At 42.2% G+C, this 12605-nt stretch overlaps 2 protein-coding genes across 2 annotated transcripts; one reads left to right on the top strand and one right to left on the bottom strand.

The window, feature by feature from the left end:
• Positions 1 to 115: 115 nt before the first annotated feature.
• Positions 116 to 6915, bottom strand: fads2 (fatty acid desaturase 2). The gene is made up of 13 exons (XM_030053956.1): positions 6834 to 6915; positions 5832 to 6103; positions 5401 to 5511; positions 4873 to 5070; positions 4681 to 4782; positions 4451 to 4576; positions 3986 to 4046; positions 3818 to 3894; positions 3541 to 3638; positions 3334 to 3430; positions 2077 to 2156; positions 1703 to 1828; positions 116 to 944 (listed from the first exon to the last, which is right to left on the bottom strand). The coding sequence occupies exons 2-13, from the start codon at positions 6057 to 6059 to the stop codon at positions 893 to 895; spliced, it is 1356 nt and encodes a 451-aa protein (XP_029909816.1). The 5' UTR covers positions 6060 to 6103; positions 6834 to 6915; the 3' UTR covers positions 116 to 892.
• Positions 6916 to 10521: 3606 nt separating this feature from the next.
• On the top strand, positions 10522 to 12066 carry lrrc10b (leucine rich repeat containing 10B). The gene has a single exon (XM_030054189.1). It carries the CDS (start codon positions 10559 to 10561, stop codon positions 11768 to 11770), a length of 1212 nt encoding a protein of 403 aa, XP_029910049.1. The 5' UTR covers positions 10522 to 10558; the 3' UTR covers positions 11771 to 12066.
• Positions 12067 to 12605: the final 539 nt, after the last annotated feature.

Here is a 12605-nt window from a genome sequence, read left to right as displayed (position 1 = left end):
AAAAACATATTGTTGCTATTGTTATTTCTGTCATCAGATTAATAATATAGTCAGAGTGTCAGTCCACATGTTTTTTTTTTTTATTGTTTTTTAATGTATTAGAAGACAAGAGAGTTGGATTTAGAGGAAAAAAGAGAGTGTCTAACAGAAAATCACAACTACAATACAGTCAGACTTGAAGCTAGACAGAAAGCCCCATTTGTCAGCTTAAAAGTGATTGTCACACTTTATCCATCAAATTGATTCTCCTGATCAAACGGGCAAAAAACAATAGTAGTTTTAAATAAATCACAAGCAATTTTCACAATTCTATATAATGTACCATATTAGATCAAGGAGGGCTGGGCAATACGTAAATATCATATCCATATCACGATATGAGACTAGATATTGTCCGACATTTTGGATATAGCAGCACTGTGTTGTCCTTTCCTGGTTTTAAAGGCTGCTTTACAGTAAAGGAATGCAATTTTCTGAATAGCTGTTCTATTATCTGCCTCTACATGCTTATATCCACTTGACTAATGACTAATGTTTATCAAAAATCTCTTGGGTGTAAAAATCTTAGGAAAGCACCATTAGTCATCCTGACATTATTGTCACAATATCAGTATCGAGGTATTCGGTCAAAGATATCATGATATTTCGTTTTGTTCACATTACCCAGCGCTAGTTCAGGATACAGGCGATTTGGAAACATCCTGTCAACACTATAAAAATCCTGCATTGAATCTGAAAAGTAAACTAAGACTGGCTACAACATCAATGATGAAAGAAAATCAGTTCCCATACTACTTTATACTGAATCATAAATCCAAACATATAATTTATCAATGATAGTCATTCATGAGACTCTTTTTGGTACAGTATAGGCAACAGACTCAAGTTGTTCTCATTTATGGAGATATGCATCAAGCCACAGCTCCCCTGAGTTTTTCAGTGACCTGCAGAAAAGAGAGAGAAAACAAAAAACTGATAAATAATTATCATCAGTAGAAAATACACGTTATGAAACCCCAAAAGCTTAAGAATCATATGTTGCTAAATTTACAAAAAATGTCACTACACCATGTGTGAGCTCAATTTAAATGTGATTTTCAGAGCAGTGCACATGTACTGTAACTGACAATAGTAACTTTGGTGTCGAGGTTGTCCTACCTGGTGACTTTACATATGTTTTTCTTTGAGTTGCCAACTAATTTCTGTCAGATTGCTAACTAATTCGTCTCTGTAAAGCAAATTCTTACATCACACACTGCTACATTTAGTCCAGTTACTGTAACTGAGTGGCTTTTTCACGAATCGTTCTTAGCTACATTTTAACCAGTTGCACATGTAATTGATGTGATTAAAAGTTATGTGATGCATAATTTTGGATGATCAACTGTGGAGGCCTGTGCAGTGAACAGTCAGTCAGGAGAGGAAGACACAAACTGTCTGGTTTTCATTTGTTTTTGCACTTTATTTTATAATTTCAATTGTTTTCCCAATTAAAAGAATTTAGTTTTAACTCTGTACTCCCGTCCTTTTATAACTGCATGGAAAAGATCACATCCACTAATGTTTCATGCTGTAAAAAGTAACTCAGTAAGGTTTGCTGTGAGCAACGTGAGCAGTGGTACTTTTACTTCCGCTCAGGTAAAACATCAGCAAGGTAACACCACCTCCACCTGAGTAAGGACTGTTTTCCAGCCCTGCTCACCTGACGACATCAGTGAGACCTTGCCGCATCGTCTTCACCTGGTAAGGAATCCCATGTTTCTCGCACAGTGCACGCACGAGTGGGGCCACTAGGTGGTAGTTGTGGCGCGGCATGGTAGGAAACAGACTTTGCCAGGGAAAACAAAGAGAGGGCATGTGTCAGACATTAACATGTGTCATCCTGCATGTTTAAAACGAATATATCACCCCAAAATCAAAATTGAGCCATTATCTGTTGGATTTGTAAACAGATGACCACATCAGCTTCAGCAGCTTGGGAGAAGGTTGAGCTCCTGCAAACTTTACTTAAGTTTTGTGTAAATTATAGCTTCAATATGTCTTTCAAGAGACAAGTTACTTCATTATTGCACTTACTGGTGTTCGATTTGAAAGTTGAGGTGCCCACTGAACCAGTCGTTGAAGCATGACTGCTCAATATTACAGGTGGCGTTTAGCTGAAGATGTGGAAGGAGGAAGGAAGAAGGGTTGTCACACAATAAACAATAATAAATAATAATAATAAAAACAGCATCAATAGCGTTTTTTTAAGCATCAGGAGTATCAGCAGAACTTAATACATAATTTTTTTAAGTCAGTTTTCTTAAACGTAGCCTTAACCTGTATGTTTAACTTGAAACACTTCAGGTTGCAGTCATGCTCACTGGAGTGAAAATCAAAATTAAATTCAAAATGTATTTTTTACGAGATCTCGAGGACTAGAAGCTGGTACTATAATTCAATGATTTTATTTTATTGTAGCCTACAGTATGTGTTTAAACACTTTAAACATATAGATTTTATATACAAAACTTTTAACAGAGTATCTAAAGCCGAAATCCTCCATGAAGCCTGACCTCTGGTGGTGAAAAGTGAGGTGTCTGGTCTTTGGTGGCAGGTGACATCACCACCAGTTTTACTCCATGGTTGGTGACATCACCTGAAACCAAAGATCAAGCACCCTTCTTTTCACCATTAGAGAGAGTAGGAGATACAGAGACTTAGCTTTGGGGTTTAGTTACTCTCAAGTGTGTGTGCTGAATGAGGTCTCTGTTTTTGTTGTGGCATTGAATCTGGTTTTGACAATTGTGGAATTTCCCAGGTATTGGTGTCAACCTATTCTGGTACTCTGGTACCATGGCATCCCAATAAGCAGAGTTATATTCATCACATTTTTGGTGAGAGGTGAACTGAAAGTGTCCGTTTGCAACTAATGAATGTGAGTCGAACATCATGGAATTTGAAAAGGCTCATCAAGTTGAGGCATCTTACCAGTCTTGAGCAATATTTACAAGTGAGAGATGATCACAAGAAATCATTAACAAAGACTAAGAGCATGATAAGACCAATCTGTTTTGAGTTGGCCTGCTAGGTGACACATATATGACAATATAACCTGTGGTTCTATAGTAGTATACATTAGTTCATTTAGTCTGGAAAGTGGGCAGTGACCATTATTCGAGGCTAGTGATGAATGAGGAAGAAGAGGATCTACTGAAAAAGAATAGCTCAGAGCACAATGAATGTGAACAAGTTCATTTTTGGGGCTGTGAACTCAAAATTCAAAATTGTGAAATGTGTGAACTGAACTTTGAGCTAGTTCTTGTGAAGTGTGAACTCTTGGCTACAGAGTACCTGCATGGTCAGCCAGTCCTGGCGCTTCTCATGGTCTATGTCCATTGGCAGGTGGTTCATCTGAGTCACCCACACAAACCAGTGGCTCTCCAGAAACCTGCATTGTTCAGGACAAGAAAAAAGTAGCAACAGAACAGGTTGTTACACCATGTGCTGCAAACGAATGTTTTTGATTTAATTGAGATTGATTTTAATTAGACTGTCAACCTGACAAACGTGATGAGTGCCACTGAGCCGAAGAGGCCGTAGAAGGGGGCGTAACAGCAGAAGTAGCGAAGGTAGTAGGACATGGACCACGCCAGATCCTGCAGAAGACAAGATGCTTGATACGACTGATGGAGCTGCATTGTTTCTGAGAACATCATTTATTTAATCATAACTCACTGAAACAAATCTCTTTTTTTAATATTTATATCACAATGTCTGTTTTGTTTCGAGTAACTGTAACAGGATGCACTGTCCTAAACAGGAGCTGGCATCTTACCACCCAGTCCCGGCGGGAAAACATGGTGCGTAATATCTGGATGTGGAAGTACACAGGGATGAGCAGGGGCGGGCCAACTAAAAGAGAAAGAGATTCCAGTTATTCCTATGAAACTTTCACAGTCTAATTGATTTTTAAATGATTCTAAAATACATAAATGGAACATACTAAGAAAGAAGTACTGGTGTTGATGATGATAGGGCATGTGCTTTATCTTTTTGATGCCGTACTGCAACAGAAAGGGGCACAGAGTTAGACGAGCAGCTTATGAAAGATTTAGTGCTACAGAACATGTGTTGAGGCTGCGATAAGCCAACATTACTTACCAGTGCTGAAACAATTAGTCAGTGATTCCATTAGTCAATTGACAGAATACTAATCACTTATCATCCTGGTCACTGGTTAATTGTTTGAATAATTTATGAAGTAGATACACAAAACTGTTGTTGGTCACAGGTGGCAAAGCCTGGTTGCTTATAAAATTAATACTTTGGGTTTTTTGGCTAAGGCTATGTAAGCAATTTTAAAATACTGCTTTTCGCAATTGTGATGGGAATTTATCATTATTTGTAACATTTTATAGAGAAAATCATAATGGAAATAGCTGCTGGTTGCAAAACTTTTTGCACTTGCCTCCACTGGTTGCGAGTCTCCCACTACAAAGACATGCAACATGTTGACATCAGGGTCCTTGCTGAAGACATTTGGCTTAGCATGGTGTTGAAAGTGTCGATGATTCCACCAGTTGGCGGAGGCACCCTTAAAAAAAACAACATTGTTTTAAGCTCTATACAATACAAAGACATAGGCGATAATGCAAAATGTGATACAAGCACTAACAAAGGAAAGCATAAGCCCCACACCTTTAAATGACCGATGACAAACTTGTGCAAAATGTGATTCCAGCTAGACTTCCCGAAAACGGAGAGGTGGCCGAAGTCATGCTGCAACCACCCAGCCTGGGACTGGAAAAGAAGACAAGAGGAAGAGCATTTTTAGATTAACAATATCCCTGATCAGTGGGAGTTATAATGAGATGATACTGTTCCTGTCACCTGAGCAACAGCCAGGATGACAGCGCACAGCAGCGTCATGGTCCAGCTGGTCCCCCAAGCCCAGAGGATGAGCCAGGCCAGCGCCTCCAGCAGCAGGATGTGACCCAGGTGGAGGCAGAAGAACAGCGGCCGAGCTCGAAACAGACCCTTGCTCTGCACTTTTGCACGTAAAGTGTGGAAATCCTGAACAACTGAGGCCTGAGAGCAGAGAGGAAAGAAGAGGAGAGTGAACAGATACACTCCTGTAGCTGGAGAGGTGATGCACGTCTCTGCTCTGCCAGGGGTAAAGGTTGAAGATAGATGGATAGGCTACTGTCACTGTGCCATAGTAAATACAGAAGTTTTGGCACAATGAACAGGAAAAACAAACCACTAGGGCAGTTTGAGTTAGATAACAGGAATAGCAATATCGGGGCAGGGCAATAAAACAGGCCTTTTATGTGCATAACACTTATTAGGCCACTCTGTCATAGTGAAGCTAACAGTACGGATGCGACGCTTTATTTAAGAAAGATGAGATGGTCTTACATTTTTATTTCGGTCCTGGCTGGGTTCTGTTGCTGCCAGCTCACCGATCAGCAGGGGCTTCAGAAACTTTTGCACATATTTTAGATTGGGGTGAAACGCGGTGAAGGCCTCCTAGAACACAGAAATAATAACACCGTGATAATTTAACAGTGATGCTGCTGAGGGATACAGGATTGGAAATTATTAGGCTTTTGCCAATAATGTATTTTTAATAAAAACATGGGTGAATTTCTGATCACTCCTAGAATATCAACATAAAGTAAACAGCACTAGTGTTTTAAAATATCTATATATATCTATATATATCTCTATCTATCTATCTATCTCTATATATCTATATCTATATAGATAGATAGATAGATAGATAGATAGAGATATTATCTGTTATCTGCAACCTTTTAAAAAAATAATGAGTGAGAAAGCATAGTTACCGTGGCATCCTCTCCAGCATAGTGGCTGATGACCCGAAACCCACCTGGGTGCCTCTTTGCCCACTGGGTGACTTTGTAGACCTTCCGATCGATGACAAGCCACTGGTCGTTCCTATGGCAGTGTCTCTGAACCTCCTCCCAGGTGTAAACGCTGCCACCCTGCCTGCTGCCTGGCTCCTCCAGCTCTACCAACTGGCCTCCACCATTCATCTTCACACAGGAAGCCATCCTGTCTCTGGCCTGGATCCACCTGGACACTGAGGGCCAGTCAGCTGCAAGGGAGGTGCAAAGTGCTGAGGGTAAGTCAAACACCCAAGTGTCAAAAAATACCCTGCTCCTCTCCCTTCTCTAACAGTGAGAGAAAATCCCTGGAGTCCCAGATTTTCCAGACTCCATAGTGAGCAGCGCACGGTGCTTTCAGAGGCAGAGAGAGGCTAACCTGTTGCTCTCCATACTTTAACCACGCAGTTGATTGTAACAGGAGTGAAGTAACACAAAGAGCGTTGCAATGTCCTCACAAATAATTGATGTCTGAAAACCGAGAACCGCAACTGGTGGCTCCAATTGACTCCACATCATTTGTCTAATACAAACACTATCCATGAAGCTCAACGCCAAGTACAAATCCTCACGGCTGATATTATGGAATTAATCCATATATCGGCTGTATTACGCGTTTTAGGCAATTAATTTTCATCGCAACGCCTCCCATTAATCGTCATGTTATAATAGCAGATGCCGTTAATGTGAACAAATAACTCACAGTGGGCTGTAAGCATCACAGACCTAATCAAACCCCACACGGCACATTGAATAACGATTAACGCCGAAAAGCCTATAAATTAAATGTAATTATTAAGAACAACGGCTGGCAGGCTTGTGTCTAACGTTACAGGCCTACACAGATGAAGAAAAGCAGACTTACAGTAGGCTGCTGGAATCCATATTTTACTCTCCCTGCTTTTGAATCACATTACAGCACAACCGCACACTTTCACTCACGTTTCGCAACGATCCATTTCAAACAGTTAACATCAATTTGATCCTCTTCCCTGATGTGTTCACTGACTCATTATTTAGCCACTCATTCACTACAAATGCCGAGCCGATCATTCGAGGGTTTCTGGGCCAATCCGCGGATATCCTGGACTACTGGCATATTTGCAATTGGCTCATAGCAGCTCATCCGAATATTTTGTCGCCTGTGCGATCAGACAAGACTTGGTGCGAGTACGCTGGTGGAGCAGATTCTCAGTGAGACATTTCACGTATTATTCAAAATATGTTTAATTATATGCCAAAAAAAGATCCCCCACCCCCACAAAAAAAAGGCCAATACAGTATTTGTAGACTGTACAGTGATGATTTAATTCGCCATTTTTTCAGCCAAGCCTATGCACATATCCCACCGAAACAGGAACAAAACAAATTTCTGCTCTTTCTGAAATATATTTCATGTATATTCTTGGTCAGTTTTATCTTTCATCATTAAAAAATTAATCCATAGTAGCCTTTTGTCAGTTTGCCTTTATGATAAAACAGGCTGCATCTTATTAATCTGTCGATGTTCCTGGCTGCTGATATTTGACTCCAAATCAAATATTATTATAATGGTAAGTACACAGGCATCGTTTCACGTGTGTTTCCAGCAGGAACAGTAAGTACACTACTTCAGTACACCATTTCAATATGACAAGGTAATAACTTCTATTAATTGGTAGCACAGCTTTGTAATATGGAGTGTGACGAGCATTTGATTAAAAAGTCCGCCATTTGAAAGCGAGTCATTTGCATTGTGTCGTACACTTTTTGACAAAGTACTTTCAAACACCATTAGATGGTGCAAATGTGCTCCTTTAAACATACAGCTGCCTTATCCTCATTTGACCCCGAGGATGCTGTGCCTTCAGTGTACAGTAGATATCATTTTAATTTTGTGTTCAATTTGCCATGCCCTGCGGTGTGCTAATATTAGATAATCCAGAATTATTTAATAAATAAATGTATAAACTCAGCATCACCACAGTGGTGTATTTTATTCAGTCCCTGGTGCACAACTAATGACTGTCGATGCCAAGATTTGTTTTAGATTATTTGTTTTGGCCATATGTTTCCCATGTGGGATGGGATGGGCAGAGAGGGTGGCAATATTTCATCTGCACTCATTACATTCAGCTCAACAGTCACATTCATTTACCCCCTGAAGTCCACTGTCTGCTTGCTGCATCACAGTCCATTGTGCCATTCCAGGGTCATTTTGACGTGATGCAGAAATGTGCAAATCAGCTGTTTCGGTCCTCACCATATAAGACAGGATTATCCTCAAGCACAGTGTAGCCTGTCCCCCTGTTTGTCCTCTTCTTCTCGCACGGCTCATCAGTGTGACAGGGGTGTTGCAGATTTGACCCGGCTTTTCCTGGCTTTTCTTAAGTATCACAACCACCTAAGCACAATGTCAATCAGCTAAGTGTCTGCTGTATTGCCATATCTTGCCACCTCTTGGACATGCCTAAAGTTGTGCTCTTGCTCTTTGTATTGTGTGTATGACCCTTTTGTTTTACCTTCTCTCCTCTAATAACAACACTGGTCATTTTTGGAGAAACTGCTTTAGATTTATCCAAGTTTTGGCAAGTTTTATCTATTTGAAAATACAGTAGTTACATTATAGAAAAGACCTGATTTAACAGATACTTCTGTGCATACATAATTTTTCAAGGCATGCAAGCAACTGTTTGACCTTGTCTGTCATAATCATATTGCACAGATTTAGGCTTCATTCAGGCTTCCTTAAGATCTATCTATCTATGTATCTATCAAGGATTTAGGTTTATTACATTCTCTGTAGCACAGGGGTTTTAATCTTTTTGGTCTCTTCCTTGGGTTTGGGTTCAAGTTCAATAACACACACTAGTAGTCTTGTCATTTTGTGTACAACGCCACACATAACCCAGCAACCCACACACTCACACACTGCTGAGGGGTGGCAACAGTGCATATATTTTTGCTATTTTTGTGTCTGTTCTGTCAAAGTTCAAAGGCGAGCTGTCATCACAACTTTTTAATTGCCTGTTAAAAGCTTGTTAAAACTAATGTCTGAAGTGCCTGATACAACCCAGCGCTGGAACAGCCATCACTGGGGTTCCAGGGGACAATGCGTTATGACAAGTAAAAGACATGTTTTGCATTTGCCAGTCTCCTTGCTCGGAGGGGGACCGTGTTACAATGAAAATCAGAAAATCTGCCTAATGCCTTTGTCCAGCTCAGTGACCTGATCCTGCTCGGAAAAGTTAAACAATCTGTTAGTGGGTCATCAGAAAATGTTTGGCTCCCCTTGATAGCATATTTTGGAAAGCTCAGGTTTCCTCTCCATACAAGCAAGTGGACTTACCCCATTTGGATATCAGTAACTAACTAACTAGCCTCAGCTTGGTTGTCGTTGTTGTTGTGTGTCTTTTCTCTTTACACACATGGTCTGAGTGGAGGCTGGTATGCAAGCTATAAAAGCAAAACATTTAACTTTCAATTCATTTTATTTACTTTCATTTTCAAACTTGCAAGTAGGCCTATTTTCGAGAATAACATTTTTTTTTTTTTTTTTTTTTAAATTGTTTAAACCACAAGTTTTTGTCTCTCCTTTTCTCTTTTTCACTGTCTCTGGCTGGCACACACACACACACACACACACACACACACACACACACACACACACACACACACACACACACACACACACACACACACACCCATACTCACACATACTCACACAGACACACACGCACACACATACACACGCGCGCGCACTTGCACCATGTGATACGTCTAAATGCCCCCTATTCCGGTTGCGCGGCTACCGAGGGAGACAATGCAAAGCTGATGGAGAGAAGTGGGCAACAACAGCAGAGCGGAGCCAGTCAGCGTTGCAGTTTTCGAAATGTGCAATTTGGCAAGAACGGATTATAACATCGGGATATTTGGCCTATAACAGGCAGCGGCTGCATTAACTAGTGGACAGACTTCCATTAACTGTTTTTCTTTGCCGCCGGCCAGGTCACTGAGCTGCGCCGACACTGTGGGCTTATCCAGCGACACCGGCCAGGGAGAGGGACAATAAACTGACATCGACCTGACAGTTTAGTGTCCTAAATTGGCAGTTTCTTTTCTGTCCTGAATATCCGGGATAGGTTATCCAGATCAAGGTAACAGTTGACTTCAGAACTGCATTTCAACTTTCTCATGAAACTCTCAGACAATTCCAAGAGGAAAAGTAAGGAAAACAATTCTGAAAAGTTGCACAGGGTAAGGACTGCATAATTTTTGCCCAAAATTCACCTTCGCTTGATTGAGCTCATTAACCAGCATCACTATTACCATAATTATTACTATTATTATTACTACTATTATTACTATTACTACTACTACTATTACTACTACTATCATTACTATTACTCCGAATATTGCTAAATATTTCCCCTGGAGTTTGCTGGTCAAATGGTGCTGACTCGATGAAGAGAAGAAGAGACACCTGACAGTGGTTAGACTGCTGTTGGATGGCTGTGAAATAGTGCAGGGCAGCCAGGACCATGATGCTGTTTATAGCTGGTGGTACTGTCAGTGGATTCTACCATGAAACAACAGCGGTCAGGCTGAGGCTTAACCCGTCACAGACACTACCTCATCAAATGACTCTGCCCTGACTCATCCAGGAGTCAGGGACAGCAGGCCGCAGCATGGGCAACTCTTCCGGTAAGGGGGAGGAAGAAGAGGAGGAGATGGACGAGGATGGAGAGAAGGAAAAAATTGCAGAAAAGAAAAAGGAAGAGGAGGAGGAGGAGGAGGTAGAGCTTCCCCTGGGTGTGGAGGAGTTGCTGGAGAGTGGAGATCCGGTGTTGGACTTGAGCTACCGTAAATTCCGGCGGTTGCCATCCCGCGTTTGTGGACTGATGCACCTGGAGAAGCTCTATGTGTGCGGCAACAGCCTGCGCACTCTGCCAGACAGCATCTCCCAGCTGGAGGGTCTGCGCACACTTGCCGTGGACTTTAACAAGATGGAGGATGTTCCCTTGGCCATCTGCCAACTCAGTAACCTTACTCATCTGTACCTGGGCAGCAACCGCCTTATGAGCCTCCCGGATGAGCTGAGCAACCTCCAGAACCTACGCTGCCTGTGGATAGAGAGCAACTACTTTGAACGCTTCCCACGACTTCTGTACGACCTGCCCCACCTCCGGTCCCTCCAGTTTGGGGACAACCGGTTGAAAACACTCCCTGCTGACCTGTGGCGCATGGAGGCGTTGAGAGGGCTGTGGCTCTACGGGAACCGCTTTGAGAACTTCCCCAGAATTCTGCTGCGCATGGAGGGTTTGGAGATATTAGACCTAGACCGCAACAAGATCACCGAGTTCCCCAGCCTGAGACGCCTCCCTGCCCTGCGGCTGTTCTCCTACGACCACAACCCCGTTAAAGGCCCTCCCAAGGTGGGCGAGGAGGTGATCTTGGTTGGGGAAGGGGCCGTGGAATTCATGGAGGAGCGCGACAACAGGAAGGAGAGGCGGCGAAAGGCTGCGGAGAAAGAGGCGGAAGAGCTGGCATTGGCAGGGGAGGAGCCGGTGATTCACGGCATTCTGAAGAACAGCAGCTCCAACCCAAGCCAAGCGGCAAATGAGGCCTCAGTGAACATGGAAGAAGATGTTGCCAATGACATGGGGGAGGACGGCTCCCCGGTAAGGGACGAGGAGGGGGACCTGGAGAGGCCTGTCACAGAATACGATGGTGCTGAGCTGGAATATGATGAGGAAGGAGTCGAGTATGAGACAGAGGAGCTCATCTGTGAGGGAGAGGGGTTCGAGTACGATGGAGAGGAGCTGGAGTATGACAGGGCCCAGATGGACTATGAATATGAGGAGGGGGAGGAATTTGAGGGCATTGGAAGACGGGACTGAGAGGCCTGAAAATTCCTCACAGTTCCAGATAAATATTGTTTCGTGTATCATAGGCAAGTTGAGGCAGATGACTGATCATCCCGGCAGAGAGGAGGCTTTCTTCACGTTTGTAACGGGGCTGCGCTGCTAATTTATTAACTGTGAAAACTAATGAACTGGACATTATGAAATGATGGATTGACAGCATCTGTGACATCTCAATCAGCTGCAAATTGGCAAATCAGAGCAGGACTCAGGTTGTGTGTGTATGCGCATTTGCATACATATGTGTGTGCAGCTGTGCAGTGTGTGTGTGTTTTCTGATAGGACATACTTTATATGCATTAACTGTTGCAATGTGATACAGTTTTTTTCCAGTTCTATTCTGAGTGAGACCTACTCTTCCCTCATTAAATATTTATTTAGTTTATCAAGCCGGTGTCAATCATTTGCATAAAGATGTTTCTTGATTGGGAACCACATTAATCACCAACTACTGTTATAAAACACACACACACACACACACATACATACATAATTTACTTGACTGACACACACTGTTGTGTCACCACTGTTTCTCACACATCATGGTCAGTGTCTGTTTTATGTGCTTGCCAGAATACCTCAGCATAGACTTATTGCTATTTTTACACACCGAGACCATGTGTACATGTGTGTGTTGGAGCTTAGATTTACAAAATATTTATTACACACTAAACACAACCTCCAAACCCTTGTCAGTGTTGTGTAAGCAGTCTTGTGAGCGTCAGTGCCAAGAGAGGGAGCTGAGGCAGATTATTAAAGGGATGAATAGCTGGGGTACCTCACCATAAAAGGCAAGTCCATAGGGAGGCTT

The sequence above is a fragment of the Myripristis murdjan genome, chromosome 6 (genome assembly GCF_902150065.1).
Source record: "Myripristis murdjan chromosome 6, fMyrMur1.1, whole genome shotgun sequence".
Taxonomy (NCBI): domain Eukaryota; kingdom Metazoa; phylum Chordata; class Actinopteri; order Holocentriformes; family Holocentridae; genus Myripristis; species Myripristis murdjan.
This window is presented reverse-complemented; position numbering and strand designations above follow the sequence as displayed.